The sequence below is a fragment of the Ischnura elegans genome, chromosome 1 (assembly GCF_921293095.1).
Source record: "Ischnura elegans chromosome 1, ioIscEleg1.1, whole genome shotgun sequence".
In the NCBI taxonomy this organism is placed as follows: domain Eukaryota; kingdom Metazoa; phylum Arthropoda; class Insecta; order Odonata; family Coenagrionidae; genus Ischnura; species Ischnura elegans.
In genome coordinates, this window is record NC_060246.1 from 135,687,267 (window position 1) to 135,712,733 (window position 25,467).

The 25,467-nt window shown below is 38.8% G+C and overlaps 1 protein-coding gene across 1 annotated transcript in view; it reads right to left on the reverse strand.

Annotated features, from left to right (window-relative positions):
- LOC124170557 (transforming growth factor-beta-induced protein ig-h3-like) overlaps positions 1-25,467 on the reverse strand; it is a 244,036-nt gene that overhangs the window by 28,187 nt on the left and 190,382 nt on the right. The window contains exons 5-7 of the mRNA XM_046549356.1: positions 13,946-14,119; positions 9,677-9,808; positions 8,810-8,996 (exon numbers count right to left, since the gene is read on the reverse strand). Of these exons, the coding sequence (XP_046405312.1) occupies positions 8,810-8,996; positions 9,677-9,808; positions 13,946-14,119 (493 nt within the window). The remainder of the gene's footprint in view (positions 1-8,809; positions 8,997-9,676; positions 9,809-13,945; positions 14,120-25,467) is intronic.

The window sequence follows — 25,467 nt, forward strand, 5'->3', positions numbered from 1 at the left end:
GAGCCAAAACATGTTTTGGTGCTGGATTGATATGGCTGTCAACGTACGTCAAAGTAACGATGAAATCTCACGACAAATGATCTTTAAGCGACTGCAAAATTAAAATGAATGCAAATAAATCAATAAAGACACGGTGACGTGGCGTCACTAATGCAGGGACCTTTCAACGCATAGCAGACGGTTGCAACGCAAGCAAAGAAACGCGTTCTCGATAACAAATGAGACGGACGATTAATCAAGGTGCCTTTTGACGACCACGATCGGAGGAGGCTGAAAATTTTAAGCTTTCAACGCCCGGTTCACGAGATGGCCTAGTGATACGAAACCATTCACATTCGCGGTGAGATGAATACGTCTCATAACGACTTGAATCTCTCACGCATTTAATTTTGTAGCGCTATGGAAACCCAACGACTGATGTGCAGAAAACGACCGAAAAATTGCTTATTATTAAGTATATTTCACGATAGATATGTCTTTGGGAAAAGAGAGATTAACTTTTTACATCCCTTAAATCGCTACAAATGATGAATTGCAGGCATTGTAAATATCTAATTTAAGTTGTACATTTGTATCTTTGACGTTTTCCCCCAAGCTTTTTGCTTTGTGCCATGTTTGCAGTTAAAGGTGCAGCTCCCTTTCTCAATCGAAATCGCTCAACTAAAAAAAGCAAGTCGAATTGCTTGATTTTAAGTGTGTTATCGATGCAGATATTCAGCTTTATGGCAAAGAAAACATTCACTATGCTCAACGGTGTTCGGCAAGATGTTGTGGAACATGTTGCAATGATAAATGGAAATGAAAGACTTTGTGCATGTCCGCAGTATTTATTACCATACGACGCGTTTCAGCGAATCACCTGTTTTTGTACCCGATGATGACGAAGGTGATTCGCTGAAACGCGTGGTACGATGCTGTGGACATACATAAAGTTTTCCATTTTCATTTATCGTTCACTATGTTACAAACCTCATAGAAAATCACAGAAAAGTGTAAAAATGCGACATTTGAGACAAATATTTCTCATAAGAACCATACGGACATAAATATGCATTTTAATATTCGAAGTAATTTTAATCAATTAGTGTTTCAAAATAATGAATTTTATATTATATTTTATACGTTGGCCTACACTCCAAGAAATATTTTAACATAAATTAAACGAGGTCAAGATAAGGAAAAAAATAATTATTTTATTTTCCATGAATGGATAAAATCGATTATTTTCCCATCAAATTAAAAATAGTTTTTTAAGATATTTCGATAAATCAAATAATAGACCAATCCAAAAAATATAATAATTTGCTAACCTACAAGTTATAGCAGATCGAATAAGTGAACAGGATTCTTTAGGTTATTGGAGATTAATCGACCGCATGCGGAAGACGAAATTGGTACTGTCACTTGAAACTTAGCGTTATCGATAAGCGCCACTCACTTACTTCCCGTCGGCCCTTATCCGTCATCTTTATCACCAGTTGCATGACGAGGAGTTGTGTATTGGTAACGTCTGAGGCTATTTTCCCGTGTATTTATCTCTATGTGCTCTGTTTGAGCACACAGTAAAAGATATCCTATGCCTTCCCACACCCATGTTTACACGAGAGTAAGACAATATCAAAACCTTATCAATCGATATCGCCCGATGCTTCTCAGTCGATTAAGAAACGAAAGGCAGTCAAGGTAGCAGCGAAGAAACTGAGAAAGCTACAATTACGATTGCAAGTTACGATTTGTCCTGAAATTGTGGTCCCACTGAGAGTGTATAATACTAAATTAGTAAGTGAATAATATCGGCTTGATACCTAGAATCTCCGCAATAAATGACAGTTAATTATTTAAAAAATATGATAACTACCAAATCCGATCGTTTGACATGGGTTAATTCAATAAATATGTATCATTGTGCGCAAACGAGGATACATGGAATCTTAAAATGCATTTGGATGAAGCTTTACGTAATGGAAAGTCACCATCTCCCGTCAACGCCCACGTGTACCATATGGCACCCAGTGCAGTGACGAGCCAGTACTCCTGCACAGGGGCGCAGCTAAGAATTAAGGCTAGGGGGGGTTTTAAGTGCAACTAATACTTTGGGATGTTTGGGTATTGCATACCCGCCATGGTAAGTGGGAGTTTCGGGGGCCCTGCTCCAGAAAAATTTAAGATCAATGGTTCAAAATGACTAGTTTTATCGCTTTATGAGAGATATTTGATTAATCCTAACACTATTATATAAGTAATACTAATCCATTAAGTAAAATGGATTAAACTTAAAAATTTCTCTGAGCTCTGGGGGGGGTTTATCCCCCAAAACACCCCCTCGCTGCGCCACTGCTCCTGCAATACATATAATACGTGAATTTTACCGTACGTTTCGGTGTACATAATTTGTAGAAGGTTTCCTCTATTATTCAGACAGTTTGGATTATGTTCATTGAGTTGAGCTCATACGTATCAAATTTCATAAAAATGAACGATGTGTGATTAAAAAAACTTTGGGCGCTGACGGTTTGAAACTTAATCGTAAATAGCTTTAAGAATAAAAGCTCAATAAATTGTAAAAATGAAAGAGATAAAAAAGACTTCATATGGGAAAAAGAAATATCTCACGCTGTTTTTCTATGCTCGATTTATACCAACAGCCAGAAAAAAAATGAGAAAATAATTCCTCTTTTTACGTCTCTTTACACTGCTAGTAATAGGGTAGTTTCCTTCATCAAAGAAAAGGAAAGGCATTGGTTGCGATTCGTTAGCCACCATTAGTGTATTCATAATATACAAATTATTTGGTTTTATAAATCCCAGTTTAGAAAAATGTTAATGGTCAATTTTAACCTCATTTGAAAAAGGGCGGATTGGCGCCCATGCGATGCCACTCCACGTGGCGTCACACGGACCTAGATGCTATAAGAGTAGCCAGGAGTTTTACATCGTCTTAGATTAACAACGCATGCATGTGGCACAGAGTTCAGGGAAACATCTCTTAATAATCTCCTACTAAAATTGCCTATGGTCGGAAAGTTTCCTTCGTTTGATAGGGTATTAATAATCCTTATTTAAGCCAAGCGCTATCTACTTGCAGGGTACACTTCTACCTGCTAGCAGCCTGGATCATAACGGCGCTCATAGCCTTGAACCAAGGTGACCTCACACGGCGGCAGCCGGAACCATAATGACATCACACGGACTTTTTCCAGCATTCATACTTAGCCGTCGCGTTTTCGCGCGCTTGAAAAATTTCACTTTTCATTTAAGCGCGAAAAATAGATATCGTCATTTAAAAATCCAAAAGCGTGAAATAGTACTCCAGGAGTAATAATCTTTCGCTTTAGGCAATAGAAAAATAATAGGAAACCACCCTATTCTATAGGAAAACTCGGAGTGATGTAACAACGTTGATAGGAAAATATCTCCAGAGAAATAAATTTGGTATGTTTAATGTTCCAGGCATTATTCAATCATCACAAAATATTGTTAGATAAGAGTTTTTTTCATAAAATGTCGCTTAGATGAATGATTTTCTTTAGGTCAAAACAATATGAAATACAGAATCGGCTTCATTATATCCTTCATTTGAAGCGGAAGCTCCTGATGACGCGAATGCACATGAGGAAACCATGATTAATGGACCTCGCAGCTATACTTCATCAAAACTAGCGGCTCTGTTGTGACAAGGGACAGTTGCTGGCGCCGACTGCGAGGCCCATAACGAACCCCCGCTGCGTGAATCGCCAGCGTCAAGACGAGGAACGGGGAAGAGGCAGTGAAACCTCACAATGCGAGGCGATTTCGACAATTCTCTGGGGGTTGGAGAGGTTCAACTGCAGAGCTAGGGCGAGGAGAAGTAACAAGAGTAAACTAGTATTAATTTACCTCGCGGTGCCCAGCGGGCAGATTTTCAAAACCGCCGGTTGAGTTATCACTCAAAACTTTCTCCGCGATTTTCATTTCAAGCAACCGGTTTTAGTGTGATATTAAACCTCCGAAGATAAATCATAAGCCTGTCACCTGCTGATGATGTTCTCAGAAAAGAAACGCGAGCGTTCAGGTGTCACAAGAGCCCTACATTTAAGCCTTGAAATATATACCCTGACAAATTCGCTTACGGTTTTGCCCATGGTGTTCCACGGTCCTCTGACCAAGGTAAGTTGCTTCTTTTAATCATTACTCCTAAAGAGGTACTTTACAGAAAGAAGAATAATAGCCAGTCACATCGCCCACCAGAGTTTGAAACATTATCTTATGCAATTGTCTGATTTTAAGACGCGATGGAGAACATTTCAGGATTACTACTGCATTGCGGATTACTGCATAGATACTGCATCTAATTATTCATCAATAAGTTGCAAAATCGAAAAGGTAACTGCATTAAGAGATAGATACGGCCTTGTCTTCTCGAAGGACTTAGTGGATGTCAATCACTTATGATCATCATGATGATGGAACAAACATCATAGCAAATACTGATCGCAGGGTCATAAAAACTGGAATTGGAGCATCATAAATATCCTGCGAGGAGGAACGATTATTAAACCTCATTTTTATATTGTTATTTTAATGATTTAGATTAAATGGGACTCTAAAATCTGGCGAGTGAATTTTCGCTTCCTCCTCCATATCTTCCCCCCATCCTTCCCCCCCTCTCCTCTCTTTCCCGCCCCCACTACCGGGAAAAATTCGCTTAGGGTTTTCCCCATGGTGTTCCACTGACCGAGATAAGTTGCTTCTCTTCGTTATCAGTGAATATGAGTGAAATACATTTTGAGAAGTCATCATCAAAGTTTCTAACATGTTCATATGCAATTGTTGGATTCTGCGGAGTCGCACACTACGGGCGGCACTTTGAAACGCACTGTAACGAATATTACGTTAGAAGATTCTCATGTGTGCCACTAAACGAGCTATCGCCCACAACGCATTAAAATAGGTTTTGAAAAATCGCCACCTGCGTCGCTAACGGCAAGACAATCCGAGTTTCACGTGGAAATAAGCTATGAGTAATGCTGTTGACCGAAATTTATGATAGCGACTGTATAAACTATCTAACTCATAACTTTTTAGTGTAATCCTCGTAGGATCAACACCTCTATTTCTCACACTGAGAATAAATGGATCACTAAGCCCCAGTCGCCGCGCTGGCGATATGTTTTAAAATCGAACAAAAAGTGAGCGAAGTGTCATAATGAATGAAGCTTATGCGGGCGTACTTCTCTACGAATTACCCTCGTGTACTGCTCACAGTGAGGCAGTCCTCCACAAAAAGAGTCAAGTTTTCTATTTCTAAATATTAAAGCATTAATCATCAACGTGGATTTCGGGGATCACAGCAGTGGCGTCGCCAGGGTGGGGTTTTCGGATTAAAACCTCCCCTTGAGCCTTTAAAAGAGAAGCCAAAAACGAGTAAGATGGTCTCAATAAATAAAAAAAATACTTTATTTTATTAAATAATCGTACAAAAATTTCTGTTTTTGAGTTCTATGAATCATGTTTCCAACATCAAAAATCCCCGGACTTCCCGGGAATGAGGAACTTTTTTACAGCAGGGAGTGCTACGCTGTACGATAAATTTCTCTCATGCTAGGGACTTGAAGCCATAAATTTCCAAATATACTCTCTTTTATACTTTACAAGGATATAAAAACTATAAAACTTTGCCCTGGGGTGTTCTCCATACCTCAGAAGTTCCCTATACTTCCATCAACATCCCCATCTAAAATCCCGGCTGAGCCTCTGGATCACAATAACTAAGTTATGGTCAAATAAGCAAATGATGTATCTTCAATTGAATAATTTCGAGAGTGGGAAATACTGTTTCGTAAATATGCAATGTCCACGTAAAAATTCTCTTTCTTTGTCGCTCTATAAGTGACTATTGTGATCGAATTTCGGAACGAAACTCTTGAGTTACGAGTAAAAAAAGCAGCGGTTTTGCGGTAGTTACCAATTTCACTTCCGGTATTTGCACGAGAATGGCAGTGAAGTTGTCATATCGGTAGGAAAAAGACCTCAATCAAAAATAAAATTTATGAAACAGTATTTATGGATTTTAATTTGATATTACGGTAGATATAATGCCAACAAAAACCTGTGTCTTCAAAATAATATGAATAAATTTCTGACATTGGTACTTAAGTAATTGTATTGATTAACATATTGTATATCATGCCTTTTTATTGAAAGCATACTCGTAAAAATTAACTAAAAACGAGTTAAAGTTTATAAAGTTAAATTCTCAATCCATTCGTGCTGATTTTGCTACTTATCAATTTATGCTGAATTAATTACTATTTGATGATGCCTTAAATCACCATAGTGTGGCATGATAATTGTCTTGCATCCACTCAACTCAAGCAATGAGGATGGGAAAATAATTTATTGAACCATTGAAAAGCGGTGGTTTGTGAATAAGGGGCGGATTCGGCATCAAATTTGGGGATGGGGTCATGACCATACTCCCGGGAAAGAGGAACTTTTTTACAGCAGGGAGTGCTACGCTGTACGATAAATTTCTCTCATGCTAGGAACTTGAAGCCTTGAATTTCCAAATATATTCCTTTTTATACTTTACAAGGATATAAAAACTATAAAACTAATAAAAATTAAAAAATGATAAAATTAGGGGGGGGTCATGACCCCTGTGACCCCCCTAAATCCGCACGTGTTGTGAATAAGCAGGATAGCCAAGATTCCACATAACCAATGCATTACATTTTGCATAGAATTGCAGATTTATTTTATTCTCATTTTTGAAGAGCCAATAAACATTAGAGGTTCATGTTAGGTTCCAAGACTTCCCACCAGGAGGGCGCGGTTCAGGGTCCTGCGGCACGGGAGTTTAGGCAGGGGAAACCCGATCTCTATGACGCGTACTTTATGTTCCACTACAAAGCAGTGCTGCGTTTTGTCCATCGAATGGAACGTTAAACTGTGATGTCTCAGCCACCTTCCGTAAAGAATAAAATCAGTTTTCCGCTACGCTATGCTCTCTGGTGGCTTATCGAATTACCCATAGGAGAAATTAACAGTTTAAGGTTGAACATGGCGACTCCCATCGTATGATGTAAAGAGAAGGAGAGAAAGAAAGAGATTTGAAAATAAAATCGCTCCACTCAGATAAGCATCAAATGCTCAGATAGAAATCAGCCTTGCGGTGCACATGGCTGCCAATTCCATTACGTGCGACCAACGACACCCGCGTACTACATTCTGAGATTAAAGTCAGAAGGGGTGAAGAAATCCAGAGCTGCAGTAACTAATGAGCAGCTTAAGTCGACCAGCAGGTAGGAATGACGCATGGACGAGCAGTCGGCTAACGTTACCTTTTTTTTCATTGATGGAGCGACGCACTCGATGAAAGGCTTAGCGTTAAACAGCCGCGGCAAAGTGAAAATCATCTCACTGATTTCCAAACCACTAAGACGAGGCCTGTTAATGAGCGTAGATTGCTCAGGACGTGGAGGAACGCGGGGTTTCAAGCACACGGAGGGAGAGATTGTCCCGAAGTAGGAAAGGATTTTAAATATGATATATATGCTCACACATAATTAAAAAAAAATTCAATCGATTAAAATACCTAAATATAAATCACAGAGAACCTTATGGGGCGTTGAAAAATGAATTTATGCTATTTTGATGGAATTATTAATCACCAGCCGAATGAAAATACGTAGCAGGATCAGTCAAACTTGATTTCTGTTGTTTCATCGTTTGAACGTAAGACTCGACCAATATTATCGGGTTGAATTATTGGAAGGATTATCATATACAATATACAGCGGTGATAACAACATATTATGTGCCTCAGGAATGTTTTTTAAATGTAAATAGAAAATATGTGGCTTAAAATTACTTTATTGAGCCTCAAGAAAAAATTACATATATAAAAAAATTGCTGAATGAAATATTTTCAATGATGGCGAACCCCTGTAATGTCGGAGTCGTATTTGCGGGATTCTCAACAAAAAAGTATGCTTGTTTTCTTGGGACGTTTCGTACGGATGGTGAGAATTCTCATTTTTACCCCGATCGTTCCGGACGGATTACGAAGATTATCGTCATTTAGGCGCGTCAACTTTAACTATTTCAAAGCATAGTATAAGTATTTGGTCGCAAGCTTTCAGTTATTGTTCGTAACTTCTTATGAGTGGACGTATCGTAAGGTTTGGTTAGGTGAAGATGTATTTTCAACATTACCTTTTTAACTATGTTTAAACCATAGGCAGTTCGCTCAAGTTGCACAAACTTTCAATTTCAGTACCTCTACCCAGGTATCCATTTTAATACCCCGGTAAGCAACGTGTTAAAAGGACAATATTTTCATCAAAATACGTCAAATTTTATTCTTACAAAAATTATTTATTTATGTCGAAAACTAAACAAGTAAATACTTAGGGGAAAGGAAAGCTCCGGAAAAGAGGATATCTTGAATTATCATAACGTAGTACTAATTATCAAACATGTGGTTCACAAGTATCAGCAACCCTATAGAAGGTAGTTCTTTCAGGCTTAATTTGGTGGAATAAATTAATAAAATATAATAATAAAACTGGCAATTTTTCACAAATATTACTTTTATACGATCGTTTTCGAAAGCGGTATTGTTAAATTTATGCATGAGGAATATTTATAGTGATATTATGAATTATCCAGTTACCCTATTTTAAATTTTAGCGATTACAAATGAGATATCTAAAAGTGTAAGTCGTCGCCAGTTATTCAGTTTATTTTAGCATTGACTATTCCTCATTTCCGGCGGTGATTTCTCGCCGCCTGTGTGCGGGAAGGGGGTTTGATTCGCAAAACTCACCGAGTCTAGCTTCCGGATCTGCCATGATTTTCTTCAGCCTGGCCTGAGGGATGCTCTGGAAGGCTTCGTCCGATGGAGCGAACACGGTGACTGGGGAGGCCGCCGCCTCCGACTCACTCTTCATGTTGAGCCTCTCAATCACTCCGGATTCCTCCATGGCCCGCGACAAGATGGAGAATCTCCCGTCCTACGCCCAAAAAAAATATACCGATTTCAGAGCAATTGTAATACCTATTTGGGGCTTTAAGACAACAAAAGCCCTCAGTTTTGTAATACATGAGCTATGATCTTGATAAAAGTGCACAAGAACACTTTTTATCGAAACCTTTAACGAGAATCCATTTTTTTTGACATTTTAAAACCAAATTTTGCTAGAATAAAGGAATATAATTAAACTAAAACGTCCATGATATTTGCTAAGAGTAATTTACAAAGTCATTTCTTAAAATGTTTTTACGTTTCATGAAGACTGAATAAAATCCCAGTAGGAAAATGTAAACTTCTTCTGACATAAATAATGTGTAAATAAATGAAATATTTTACATGCTTTATCATGTATTGGAAAGCTGTCAAGTGATTGCAATCGAAAAAAGCTAACCTATTTTTACGAAACCTTCGGCTTAATAAAATCGGGCACCTTAGTAAATCAAGACACAGCACTTCCTCACCGGTCATTACGAACTTTTACTGCAATCAAAGTCGTTAGGTAAAATTAAATCACTTAAGGCTCATTTAAAACGAGAAGGCTGATTGCATCACCCTTTGATATTCTGGTAACAAAATTGGAATCAAATGGAATCAAATTGGAATGGAATATTCACAATATAAAAAGCCCAAACAAAAAAGAATAAGCGCCGAAATACTGACTTGTGTGATATACCGTCCCATGTCTCTCTCCACAGAAGTCTCCGGATCAAGAACTGAGTCTATCAGATGAACGATTCCGTTAGAAGCTTCCTGATCCTTGCGAAGTATCAGCGCGCAATTAACCGTCTCCATCTAAAGATAAAAAGAAATATTTGCATAAATTCATTCGGTGAAGAGACTTTTACATCCAATAAAAATTATTTGATACAATGCCGACTATTAAAATTACCACTAAAGCTTTTTTTAGGTAACCATACAGAAAATAAAAAATCTAATTGAGAATTATTTCAGGAAATACTCTTGACGTGTGAATATTTACGAAAATATACTGGAAATAACAAAACATTGCATTTAAAATATTAGAAATCAAATATTAGCCATGCAGTAGCTCTGCAAAAACATTTGGGCTCAACTTCATTAATACTTACTGGTTTCTGGGAGAAAACTGATTGAACAATGGTTTTACCACAATCATGACTTTAACGGAAAATCTGGCAGCAACCTTGGCGAATTCGTCGATGAACTAATGAATATATACTTTATTAATTATTGGCTAGTGAATGAGAATACCTTTACGCTTAAAATTAAAATAGATTTGAATGAAACAATATGAAGATACGTCAATACGAAGATACTTTGGCAGGTGTCCCAAAAAGGACGATCACATATGCAACAGAATAAATTTTTTCGAAAAAATCAGTAAGAAAAAATAGTATCTACAATAAAATAATTTTTTTCGCTAAATAGAGAAACAAATATTTAAATGAAAAAGAATGATTTGAGATCGATACCTTCCTACCTATTTTCCTTAAAATATCGTATACAGTAGCTTAGGATAAAAGTAGTAAAGTACGGTACAGTGCACGTAACCTCGTATAACTTTAAAACGGTAAAAAAGAACCCTCGGATAAATATAGCTACCAATACCATTTCGAACGAACCGCAAGTTAAAGTGGATAAGAGTGGATTTGACTGAACTAGGTTCCTTATCCACACCATTTCCATACAAAACACCAATGTTTACTGTTATCCACGATGAAGGACGATGTTTCGGCTTTAGCATTTTAGCAGAGCCAACAATGACAACAATTTCTCACCCTGACAGCGCAAAACCCCATCAATGGCCAGGTGACTTTCTTTGAGAAACCATCGAGTCTCTCTTGCGTGCGCTAAGACACGCGACCCACCAGAAGACGAGGCAGGAGGTGGGGAGGCGATGCCAGACGGTCGTTGAAATCTCTCTCATTCTATTTCAGGCGAGGAGTTTTTGCGCGAGGAAAAGGACGCAACCCTTTCACGATCCGCGGGCCGTACGTCAACCGTTTTTCGGGCACAATGGTGGTGTCACTTGCGCGCGGATTTGCAAAAACCTTTCCCGACAAAAGGACCGATTCTGCGGCGTTGATAGCTTCATCCTTTCTTCCTTTCCGACGCAGACGTTCTCGGCACATGCTCGTGGCGCCCTCTCTATCTCTTTAACTGCAGAATTTAACGCCCATCAAAGGAGAACTGTTTCCGACAAGTCATGTCACGCAAAAAGTTGATGCCTTTCCGAATGCTGAGGGCACAGAGTGAGAAAGAGTGCTCGGAGATGATTTTCATCCCGTCGACTGTATGGTACCCGGAAAAGGACATAAGGGGATGAATCGTTTCGTCACGGATATTCCAAGGGATGCGCGAAAAGAAAAAGAAAAAAGATAAAAAGGAGAACGAGAGAACGAGAGAACGCTAGGGTCCAAATTTGCACACACTTAACCGGCGATAACACGCGAGTTAACATCCGCAAATCTATCGAAGATGTAACAGGTGCAAGCACAAAATTTTCACTAATAGAATATAATTTAGCCTTCTAAAAGTGACAAAGTTTAAGAAAAAAAGAAGAAAAAAACGAGTAGGAAAAACTAAAAACAAAAAAAAGTATAAATATAATTCACGCAGTAAATTCAGCTAAAAAGTATAGTACGGGGACGAAATAAATTCCATTTACTGCTTCTTGTGATGGCTAATTTGAGCCTTATAGCCTGTTTCAATGCCCTATTTTCGGCAGAAGTTGACCCTAATAAGTTACGCACCTCTTGTTTCTACCTAATGCACAAAGCTAAATCTTTAAAACAAAATAAAATAACATTAGCTTAAGGCATGCGGAGATCTGGAGCAACTGTTACAGAATTGAATAAATCTAAAACAGGTGGAAGGCTTGTACTTGGCCGCTAATATCTAGCTCCAAGTTAGATCAACGATGCTGAAATCATATTCGTACGTATGGCCGAGAATCACCATTCGTCTATTACCCGACAAGCTAGGTAGTAGTTTAAATACACGAGCGACGTCTATTCTAATGCGAATGGATGCGTGCTTTATAACTCTGATTTCAAGTTGGTCGATAAAGGCGGCTCGTTTCCGAGAAATTTTTACTACTGGTCCATAAACCATAATCATTTCCAAACACACCCTTAGATCCCATATGGACCGATTTAAATGGATACCTTACAGAGTGAAGACCAACTTTAACACCTTTTAACATGATTATCGTTCTAAAACGCACCCACTCATCGAATCGTTAACTTCACCTCCACGGATACGAGAAGTAACTGGCTAAACTTGCTCGCATCACCAAACTCTCCGCACGATGATGTGGTTCGTAAATAATGACTTCAAGGCGAAAGGAGAGGAGAAAGATACTACACTCTCCCGGGGTTAATCGGTTCAGCACTAGATTTAAAAAATCCAATGAAAAAGGGAAATGGTCTCTCTTCAGCCTCGGCGTGCCTTCTCCCATTTTCAGTTCGCACGCAAAGATCTCTCAAAGTGGCCATTTTCTTCCAGACGGCGAATTAGAAGCTTTCAATGAAATATAAATTGCAGGTTGCCGAGGTAGCCCGTATTTCATTCCGCTTTGCTCCGAACAGCTCTGAACTTCCCCTCCGCGCCTCTAGTAAGTATGGGGTTGGCAGCCGCTGGGGCAACATCATTTTTCACGCGTGTAAAAACAGCCCGTGGGCCCATTAAGGTTATCACGCGGATAGGCATTTTTCCACCTCGGCGTGTATTTCAGCCTCCGGATACATTACGCGGCCTCTCTCTCTATCTCTCACGCAACTTCATTTGGGTCAATCGCAAAGAGCTTGTTCGCGCTTCCAAACCTCAGCTTCGAATGAAAGTCAGAGCGAATACGTAGCCTACAGTATAGGAATTAATCTATCATCCTATTTTATTCTTAGATATTTTAATAGTATAATTTTAATCATCAAATTACTAAATAATTTAATTAACTAGAAACAAAATTTTATCATTAGATAATTTTACATACTTAATGGAATTCAGAACCGCGGAAGTCTCACTATATCAGGCAAAATTTAATAATTCTAAGTGTATCGGCGTTCGTAAAAAAAGATGGATTAGTAAGAATATGTAGATCTATTACAATCACGTGTCAGGCTTATATACACAATGCACAAAGGGCCTGTTTTTTACGATTACATTTTCGGGAATACTTGAGTTATCGAGGAAAATATATCTGTAAAATGCCTACACCAATTCTGAAATGAAACGAAATGACTCAAAAATATCGAATAAAAGAAGTTTTACTTATGTATTCGTGACCGTGTTGTGTAATGTGGCATAGAGACCTATGATATGCAAAAACACCTAACGCGAGACATTTTATGTGCGAACGTCTCTAATAGTTTCCACGCATAGGTATGTAAGTGAATTTACCGAAAAATTATGCGGCATCCCAGCGGATTGCATAGATTTTCCTAATGTTGAGAAAATCCGAAACAAAATATTGACAGCAATATAACGGATAAGCATTACTATACTACGTGAGGATCAAAGGTTTTAATTTATCCTCACAAATTTTGGGCAAAAATAATAGGTAAGAAGATAATTATCAACAAATTAATTTGAGAAAAGTAATTACAAATCCATAATGTTCGATTTCATATTTTTGTTCAAAGATTGCACTACTTTTCTAATATCAATATTTTTATTTTGTTCTCTAACCACCGAATACATCTCACATTGGCCATTTTACATCGTGGTATTCAACACCTTTACCAATTACATGTTAACAATAAAACAATCATGCCCTGGACAGGGGAAACCTACCCAGGCGGGACTCGATCCCGCGACCTCTTGTTTGGCAGGCAAGAACTTTACCCAGCTGCTACCGAGGCCGGCCTTATGGGTTACTTACCCCTCGACGTCCATAGGAGTAATTATTGTGAGTGGAAGCGTGGCATTATAGGTAGTTAAAGATTGACCTACCCCGTTCTGGTGCTTGTAGAGGTGCAGGCGGTGCGGCGTGTGGCGTGAGGGGAGCAGGAGGTGGTTGGGATGGTGGCTGAAGTGCGAGGAGGACACCCTCCGAGGCGCCGAGTGGTACAGCAACATCGGACTCCGCCTCTCCTCCAGACGACTCTGCATCCATCGTGGCATGTTCTGCGAAAGGAAAAGATCATAAAATACTAAAGAAGGGCCATATACATTTTTTCCGAATTCGAATAACGAGGTCGATTACAAAAAATTTCTTCGAATATTTGAATCGAATATCGAATCATCCAATGCTTTATACATCCTTAAACGCCTGAACAAAACATTATTCCATATTTCTAGCTATTGAATTATTTCGTTCGGTACACGCAATTGCTTAGAACAAAGTATATCATCTACTACCGTTGAAACTTTGGTATAGCAGGCAACTCCAATTTTCACCAAAATTTCAAAAGCAATGTAGTCGGAGAAACATTTTAATTTATTTCCCATTCATGGAAACCACAAATACGTCATTCGCCGTAATCGACCATTTGAGTTGACTATCGACCATCGACCGTACCGAATAAATACACAGACAATGGGGAGAAGATGATGGTAACTTTATGTCTATTTAGCATGGAATCAAAACCTGCCGTGGAGAACTTCAAATTGTATTTCAAAGAACTCATAAGTAGGTACATGAAACTGAAAAAAAAAACAAAAAAAGCGAGGTATCATGCACAAAACCACACACGCAAACTGACATACTGTGTAATGTATCCATTTCAATAGCAGTGCACACTGGCAATTATGGAGAGAGGCGGAATTGGAGAGGAAGATTTTAAGAGGAAGTCTGACGACAGTTGTGAATGATGAAATGGATGATGTTAATGCAACGGTACGAGTGAAGAGGGAATTGTTAGTATCAAGTGCTGGTTGGTAAGTGATCTCTGTATCTTGGATAAACATTGAATTAACATTCTTCATAAATTCTTAACTTTTTTTCAAACATTAAGTTTATTAAAAAGGAACTCAATGGCTTAGTGAGTAGAGCAGTTGACTACAGACCAAAGGGTCAAGGGTTTAAATCCGGATGAAACTGCCGGACTGCCTCAAACTAAAATTCTCGAAATACGAGGTTGTCCAGGGAAAAAAAAATTTCCACCAGCATCCAGAATGTCTGAAATACTCATGCGTGCGGATTATTCTAGGAGTAGCTCTAGCCTCACCAATCCAAACCAGTCTTTGTGTCACGTCATGGAATGAGTTCATTAAAAATTAAAATGACAATCAATTCATTTAATTGTAAAAAATACATTGAACTGATAATAGAGTTTAATTCAGTATGACCATCAACTCAAGGCAACCCTTATTCATAGACAAAACTACAAAATTTTAAGGTTTATTCATTTCTCCAATCTCAAACCATAATATATATTTTCCTCAAATAGTATGTCTTGTTCTTTCATTTACTTCTTTTTGATTGCATGAAAATTACGGTAAAAAAATGTGAATGAGCGATCTCCTGAATGTGTGAGTTTAGGGTGGTGACCGGGCGCAAAATTTAGTTTTACCCGACGTTTCGATCCTCCATTCAGAATTTTTCTGACTGGTACAGTGAAAAACAGCAGATACACTGGATGAACAGAGGAATTCTATTCGAGAAACGAATAGGGTAAGATACTAAAAAGAGCGAAAAAACACTGAATGTAACTTAATCCTTCATATGTTCTATCTTTCAAAAAGTCAAGTCACTAGCAAGTCTCCCCTCTTTTGCTAGAAAAGTGACTCTATGATTAGAACGGGAGGTGAGCTCGGAATAAAATTGAAGAGGAAAAGAAATAGCTCGCGAAGGGTGAGAGAGGTCAAGGACTGTGAGAAAGAGGATATTTATCTTCCCTAATGTGGCACGAGTACAGGAGCACAGGAAGTGGATGGGGAAAGGAGGGGATCAGACGAAGAAGTCATCGGAGGCTTCGGATGAGTTTATTCTTTTTTTTATGTTTCACGAAATCTCATCGTGCAACACAGCGCAAGGAAATTAAACGATTCAAAGAAAATAAATTCCTCTTTGCTGGGCAAAAAGGTGGGTGGGAAGTTAGAAGGATGAGAGCGAGTCGATACACAAAATTGAGCTGAAACACAACGAAACAAACAATCGCGCAAGCTCACTCAACCACCGATCAGATTTGCTCTTAGGAACAAATCTCCGCATCTCTATCACACGCACAGTTAGGTTTGCGAAGCTTCTGCTTGCGCCAGTGACCCACTCACACAAAAAAATAGATAAAAAACTTAAAACTAGGAAAATCACGCTCACACTCACGCATCTCGCAGATTTGTTCTAAGGAACAAATTTCCGCGTAGGTCTTAATCTCTCACACTCACTCAGGTTTGAAAAAAAAATGAATACGCGAAAAAAGCGCACAGCGAATGAAGCGCAAATAAAGATGTGAGCGAAGGAACACACAGGGTGATATTTTAGGGTAGGGGTTACTTTACCAGGAAATGAATACTTGGAGCTGCTTGCAGGTGAGCCGTTGACATAGCTATACACCTTTGCTGATTTTGAATAAGCTTAATGAAACTGATAAGTCTCTAAATATATTTTAAAAGTTAACATTGACGAAGCTATTTTCATGATGATTTTAAACACGCCTAAATGATTAAAACCTATTTAAAATTTAATAATTCAGCCGGTCCAATGCTTGGATAAAGTGTTATGGGATCAGAAACTAATTAATTAAGCAATTATATAATTTTGGAAATGTCCAGAAGCGTAGCCACAAAAAGTATTCCAAAATTTATTTTCTACGTGCGTTACATTCTTTATTAGATAGAGGCTGGATTCCTTTTTTGACTCCAAAAAGTTATTTGCATGCAAAAAAAACGAAGCGACGGATCTAAGCGCCGCGGGAGGCAAAAGGAAACGGGAGGGAGAGGAGTTAAAAGAGGCGAAAAGGCCTTTTGACGGGTGCCAGCGGAAGCGGGGATGAAAAAGGAGGCATTGAAGTGCTGTGCTTCTGGATAATGAGGTGGCGGTTACCGCTTGCCTTTGGCGCAGTGGTTTTGTTAGCCGCAGCTTAGGTAAATGTGTCTGCATGCTATCGACGTTTATTGAGCGCTGCTGAACCGAGCCGCCCATTGATTTTTCCTGAGCATTATTACGCCAACGCAAAAATGCATTTGCAAGAGCTTTCAAGTCAAGATCGAAGTAACCAAAAGCCAAGGCCAACGACGGAAATCCCGGCAAAACTACGGAAAATAGAAAACGCTTGAAATAGAAATATTTATAAATAGATTCATATCCCAAACGTAAACTTTACTCATTGAGATGATGAAGAGAAAAAGAATAATAATGAGAAAAATGACTGATTAGTTTTCTGAATGATTATCTCAGTCAATGATAAAAAATCCCCCTCACCATGAATCGAACCCCGAATCTTTAGCTATCCGTGCCACTGCGAAGACACAAGTTCTGAACATTTTACCGATGTTGAACAGCGCTAAATGTCGGGCCCTGAACTACTCCATTCCTAGACGTGAACTATTCCATTCCTTGTTTATCCAAACTATTAATGCAACTGGCGAACACAATTGAGGATGTAATAAGTCATATTTAGAGTAGATAATATTTTTGGTTCTAAGAGCCTTGGGAGAAAAAAAGAACGTAAATACGAATGGTACTTCAAAAATCACAACGCCATGTTAGTAGTTGATTTTGGTTTAATGGATCCTTGTTTTCACCAATGCTGCTTCCTAACGCAGTTACCTATATTTCTATTAATTAGAGGCATCGACCAATAAAGGAAATTTACGTAAAAATAAAAATGCTTCATTACTAAAATCGGAAGCAAATATATTTGGTAATCATTATAGCAGACAGATAACGATCCTTGAGAAGGAAGTGTTGGCAATACTTCTTCTATAATGATCGCTACGATTCAAGAGAAAGCCTCGTCATAATGATTACTGCATATAAATAACAAAAAATATACCAAATGATGCAAATTTGGCATAATCTATTTTACCAAGACTCTTGATATATTCTAAACCGAGTCTCAATTCAAAAAGACCTACTCTCTGGGGTTCTAAAGGAAGCAAGAAATCTGGAAAACCCCCAGTGGAATACACAACCGTCTTTTTGCTCTTTTGAAATTTACTTTCACATTTATCGAGTCCGTAGAGCTCAACCCCCACGGTGAAGAGAACGGTTATTGAGGCGAAGCAATTTGTACAGGACTTGGACTTGCGGCGTTCCCCGCTAGGCTCGATGTGAGGATGGTTGTAATAAAGGGATCGGGTGGAGGATGGAGCGGGACATATTTCCGCGAATTAATGAGAGAATGCCGGCGCAGTGGGATCCCGACGGGAGCGAGCACCTGATAATGTCCGCGGCCGCTGGAACGCTCACGATTCAAGCACTTGCAGCCTAGCAATTGGGATCGAGGATTAGATGTGTGGACGAGAACGATGAGAGCAAGTAGGGGAGGATTCTACGAACGACAGACGGAAGTGAACGCCAGGTCGCCATGACAGTGGAAATCAGTGACGTGGCAAGGGGGACATCCGGGGGGTCCTGATCCCCCCGGTATATAAAAAGACAATTACTTTGCTTCATAAAACAAAAAAAAAAACCTTGAAAATTCAGGAATTTACAAGAGATATCCATGATAAATGAAGTTTTTTCGACAATGAAAAGTGTTAAATTCAGTTTAAAACCCTATAATCATTACCCTTTTTCAAATATTTTCCCCCCTGGTTTAGGACCCCCTCCCGAACAAAATTCCTGGCTACCACACTGGTGGAAATATTAGATTACCCAAAACAGTAAGGTCGATTCCTACTCGTGACGGGTCAACACCGATCTTCGATTCTGGCCCAACGATCGGAATAGAGCACTTAAAATGTTATGAATCTATTCTGAGGCCTTTAATGCTCGAAATCATTATTAGTATTTTACGTCATATACTAATAAGAAAAGAAACACGTTTGTATCGACACAGAACACAATGCTATACACCTGACGAATCAATCAAATATTTACATAGGAATGTCGTTTTTGCATAAACTTAACGTCTTACCAAATAATGATTACTATAAAAAAATCAAGACTCTGGTCGAAATTATCCAAACATAAAATTTTAACGCTTTTCGTCGAAAAAGGTATTCTTTCGCGGGGTGATTATTAACTCGCTTAAGTTTCGTAGGAAGTGAATATGGGGTCAGAGTAAAAAGTGGTATTTTAATGAAGATACTAATTAACAGCAAAATAATATAAGTTGCCACCCAATTTTCATGAGTTAGTGACGTCCATGAAGTTCTGGATCATTAAGTCGCTCCGAGAGACTCAATCGTTGACTGTAAGAATAAACAATAATGAAAAATAAAAGAACTAGTCCATTTTACCAAAAATTACTCCAAACAATGACATTTGAATACTCGTGGAGAACAAGAGGACCATGGAAACTAACAGATGGAAGAGAGATCTTACGAAGTTGAAGTTCTATGAATGTTTGAATGAATAATCTTAAAAAAAATTAATCAACTAATGGTATTAAAATGATTGGGCTGTAGGAGAGGTAAAATGAGTATTTTGTATCGCTCCCAAATTTAATTAATTCGTACGACATGAATTTTCAATAAATAACCCTCCCGGGCAAGAAATTAATATTTTAATGTCATATGACCACCGTAACACGTTTTCATCAAAGGTAGTATCAGAACCAAAGCTTCAATTTAAGCAGAGAAATTATCAATCAAATTTTTATTCATGAGCTGCCAGTAGGTAATTTTGTGTATCATCACGCAATAATCAATTCTTAAGTTTTCTACCCTACTTTTCACTTATCAGGGGAGACAAGGAGATACAAATAGTAGCATACCTGATCGTTTATACTGAGATCCGAATTCGATTCCCAATCTAGAGGAATTATTGAATTTCAGAGCTATCAATTGACGATGAATATCATCTTGCGTGACTATGAATAAAGAGAGAGGTGAAAAACTTTTTCGTAATGTTTTTACTGGAGAAGTCTTAAGTGGTGACCGTAAATATTTTGTACCTTAACCTATGCAAGGATGACACTGGGAAATAAAACTTACGGAGGCACTGAGATAGATTTTTTATTGACGAAGCAAAAGGGGCCATATTGTGACAATCAATCTCATTCACAACGGACAACTCATAAGAAGTGTCAACTAAGAAAATGACACAACTATATATCGTCAGACCTCTGTAAATTCTAAAAATATGTATCATTAAATGAAAGCTATGGTGGCTGTTATTACTTTTTTGAGGACGATATAAGTGGGGAATGTTTTACCACTACAAAGTACGCATTTATCAGTAGCTTTTTCGCCATTATTTCACAACAATCGCCATTCAATCAGATTCCTTGCCACTGGAATGTAAACGCCCTCACAAAACACAATGAATGCATTAAAAAAAGGAGAATTAGAATTCGAAATGGAATGAACAAGCTAATAACACCGGCAAATCCTCTTTCGCTGGCGCTTAGGACAGACGGACATGGGATCAAAAGCAATTCTAAGAAACGCCACCCAAAGAGGGCGTGGCGCAACTCGGACTAAAACCACACCACTTTAGTCCGTCTCATTGTTGGCGGGTGCTTGACAGATTGGTGGAAGAGGAAGGGGAGTGGGAAGTTTGGATTGTGTCTGCAGCTATAAAGTGACTTTGGTACGACGCAAACAACTGAACATACACGTCCAGAAGGAAATTTTCATTGAGTGACACGGTTGACACGAATTTGAGAATGTGTAGCAAAGAAAAAACGCCAACAGTCAGCAATATTAAGTCCTGAGAGATATCGAAAGATATACTGGGTGATAAAATTGCCCAAAGAACTTATTAGAAATGCAAATATCGATCATCTCCGTTCTCTATCTCTAAATTGAATATTCTGTGATTCTTTTTTAAATGATTAGTCATCTAGACTTACACTGCCTGACCGGACTCTAAAATATTGCCCTATTGAGGTAAATACTTAACAGCACATAACGAATATCACTGCTTGAACTGACATGTACTTAATAGGCATTGTAATGTTGAATGACACTTTATGAGCTATAATTAGATTAAAAAATAAATTTAGTTTTTTAACTCTTCAGATTAAACCATCTTGCAAGAGCACCTATCAGCAATACCTACCACTACGGAATATGTTTTTTCACCACATACTACATAATTTGAATCCCTGATATTCATCGTCTAAAAAATCAATTGAAACTAGCCATTCCCTAGTATGTACTTCTTATTAAAATCATAAATTTGCCACTCAATCGATACGAATGATCACAAAGAATGAACAATTCATTAGTTTACAAAACTTCTTAGAATCCAGGGTGATTTTGGTAGTATGGTATATGAGAATGTGAATCTAGTTTCTTATAATTTTGATTTCTCATTTTCTGTGGTTACTCACTCCACTTAATTTACTACAAGCATAATGATTACTTCCGATTAGTATTCAATTAGTTGTCACTGATCGTTTGGGACAAAAGTTATTTCTCAGGTGAAAAGACAATAACTACTGCCTCTCTCCTGGTAATAATTGCCGCTTAGTGGGCAATTAGTTGCCACTGATCGTTTGTGAGAAGAGTTATTTCTAAAGTGAAAAGAAAATAACCACTGCCTCTCTCCTGAAAATAATCAAGAGATAGTGAATAATGAATTCCGATTTAACTTAGTTTTATAGATAGGACGATTTAGTGACTGCCAGATGAGAGTTGTTTGCTAAGCATAATCTGATACCAGAAGTACCTACTTCGAGATCTCCATTATTGCTGAAAGATTTAATGGTGTGCCCGAGCAAGTTTTTCTATGACCCTTCTTACCACTAATTTTTTTTCTTCTAATATTATCGTGCACAATATTAATTTGTAAAACACGTTTCGATCTCAATCTTTGGGCAAACAACGTTGCGGTTGAATGAAAAACACGCATACTCCCATTTATTCTGCTAAAAATAACTGCGCGAGCTGATTTATGTTCCTCACTTTACGACCTCCTCACTCCAGGGCAATGCTCTGATTGCTTTCCTTTTTATGCCTTCAAGGAAGAATGGGACAGCCATTAATGCCTGCACTGCATTAACTTCCTCCCAATACTCCGTCATTCCTTCGACAATCCGGTAGGGTAACAAGTGATGGGCAGCATATGTAAATTCGCGATTGTATTTCAAGCCGAACGAGTCATATCTGTCCAATAGTAAACTGCGTACTACACATATAAAGATTAAAGTAAAGAAGCTTTATCTGGCAACAGGAGATTTTTGGGAGGCTGAAGGCAATACGTTGATGAGGCCTATAAATAACAGTCGTTAGGTCTCTCTCAAAACGAATAAAAATACTCGCCCTTGAATTTGGACATCGACTTTTATTTACATGGCCACAGAGTAATTACAAAAGATGGGGTTTCAGTTTATATATAAAAAAGTTACCACGAGAAATAATTTCCCTGGACCGGGAATTGAACCACGGACCTTTGCGAAAGGCAAATTCCGGGACACTGCGCAGACCGCTACGCAATCCAAGTTCCCAAATTCACGTTACAATTGTAGCGAGGCTCATGTTACTAGATTCTAGGCATAGGTTTTATTACTTGACGAAATATTACTCATTTATTCTCATAAGTTTTCAGATTTTCTCCCGCAAACGTTTCCCATCATTTTTCAACTCTGGAATTCGATTTCTGTTTTACATATATCTTCCAACTACGGGTGGCTTACCGGGGAGATCAGCTTGTGGTGATGTTTGAATACTCCAGAACATTTAATTTCATTTATAATGAATGCAGTCGAGTTATTATATTTTATATTCCTACGCATAGCTTCCTGGGGAGATCAGCCTGCTGGACCATTTTTACAAGGGCAATATTTTACCTCATTTTCTATTCATGCATTCGATATAATATATTTTATTTGCCCAAGTATGTAGCTCCCTGGGGAGTTAAGTTTGTGGAACCATTACTTTAATGCGACTCCAATGAATATTTATCATCGCATCGTAAGATACGCGTTTCGACCATCGGTACACGTCTCCAACTGTGAATGCTTCAGAATAGCAGCGGGAATGCAACCGATAATATTTGGACAGGAACGGATGGCGATCGAAACGATACGGGATGCAAGATTCCTTTTTTTTACGACCCAGCATCTTCAATGCATCTTATTGTTATCATCGTTGCGTTCCAATCTCTCCACGTGGGGTTGTCTCGGTAAACGGTCTCTTCGCGCGAAAAAGGGACGGTGCTAATGCTATCTCACTTCGTGGAAGCACTCACCCACACGGAGAGAAAGAGGGTGCATTTCACGATATGGGGGAGGAGTCGGGGGAAAGTAAGTGCATTGCGGGAGTGACGTTGAGGGCGTTGCAATTTCGAACGTGCAAGAGGAGATCTCTCTAAACTTCATTCGCTCTGCAGCACCAATGCTTTTCGAGGTGATTTTATTACCCTCGAAACCTTCCTCTTTGCCCAGCTCAGCACCGTACTCAAGCGAGCTTCGACGTCGCAGTGGTTTGTATGACGAGTTTTCCTCTTTGCTACACCAATTGTTAGGTATATTTAATATTCTGGGAGAGCAATCATTTATTTATTAAACATTCCATTAACAATATTAACAACCAGGTATTTCCATAAATAAAATGAGGAACTTTATTGTTCTATTAGTCTTGGAAGAAAAGAGTCTTTTTGCAAAGAAAATTAATTCTAATTGGTAACGGTAATATAGCTATTTTAATACCATTTTACTCAATTTTAAAAGCTCGTCATAGCATAGAGCAAATTAGTGAAATATAAAACGGAAAAGATTCTTCTTAGCTGCTTTGGTAATAATTTCATCAACGGCAGTTATATAATTACTGTACCTACCTATTTAGAATACGCTTATTATGGAGGAATAGCAGCATACCTCATGCATTCATTCAGTCCTATAACCGTGAGACTTAATACTTATGGATGTATTTACCGTTACTTAATAAAATATTCAAACAGAAAATATAAACAAGTCACTTGTTTAATGCATTTATTTAAAATATAAGGCCAAAAACGAAACATCATTTCCTAAAATGAGCGTTAATGAACTTGAAAATTCGTTTACATAACCGATATACTCTAGTGGAATTAAATTTTGTACGCGGAAACTCATTATTGAGATTGGTTATAGGTGATGAAGAACTCCTGAATATAATACATTATTTAGAGGAAAATTTACGGCTAATAATTGGAAAACTTCATATAGATTATAGATTCCGATTTAAATAATTTATTGGCAAATTCGTCACGATAAATACAAGGAGGTATATCCTTCGAGTTGCAGTGAACACAAGTAATACTCAATGAAATGAACGTTCTAAACAGCAAAGCTGTAAGAGTTACGAGGAGAAATTAATTAGTTATGGCCAATTTCTTAAATGGAAGTAGTCTGATCCAAATTAACTTCCAGGAAAGCAGAAATAAAACATATGATTCATCGTTGACCTCTTAAATGCTCTTATTTTATTGTTGAACGTAAAAATCCTCTGCTTTAATTCTATCCAAGTTCAATCTAAGAAGTTACTCTTACAAAAATTTCACTGTGTGATATATCTCTTGAAACATTAGCCTTGTATAATTGCAGCGCCTTGCGGTGTCTAGTATTAGCAAGTTCAAACTCGACATTAGACCAGACTGCGCCTGTCGAGCCAATCTCGATGTTCGACCGCACAGGGTTAAAGGCAGGCAGCCCATCGAATCCGTCAGCATAGTGAGACTTGCTTTCATGAGGAAGGCCACCCACCATCCGGGCACCTGCGGTACATGGGAGCACAAGCTCCCTTTGAGGAGCACGTAGGCCATCTGACACATGCACGCTGAAGAGGACGACGACTTGCGATCAATTAGAAGCGGACAAGGCGTTTTAGCACCAAACGCCTCGAAAAGACACGGTGGGTTGGGTGGGGGGGGGGGGGGGATGGAAAAGACACGACGCGACGGTTGTGCAGGTAAGCACGGTGGTAAGGGATCCTGACGCTTGTGTTCAGTCGCTCGCCGCGCTAATCCGCGAACGGCACGGAATGGCAGAGGGGGAGAGATGGGAAGGAGGCGGGGAGAGCGTGTCCGGCCGTAAAAAAGGCGCGTTAATGGACGCGCGCGTGGCGCTTCCCCGCGGCGAGAGTGCAAACCGCGCAAGCGTGGGTGGCGGCCAGATTTACGCGCGAGCCCACCGCTACGATCCACCGCAGCGATAAACCAAAACGGAATCCTCCATATCCACCTCACAAACGCTTTTCCTCCATCTTCTCTTCCAACTATCACTACAACTCTACGCCCACGTATTAAACACCCGAATGCTCACAAGTGTACCTGCGGCCGGGGATACCTGTAAACTCAGAAGGTCCACCGCCTTCAACAGTATTAAGATGGTAATGAGGATATGGCCAGTTCATGACACATTACTTAATTGACAGCATAAACCGCGCATCAATCGTGTGACCGATTTTATGGGGCCTAACGTCTTCAACTTATGGGT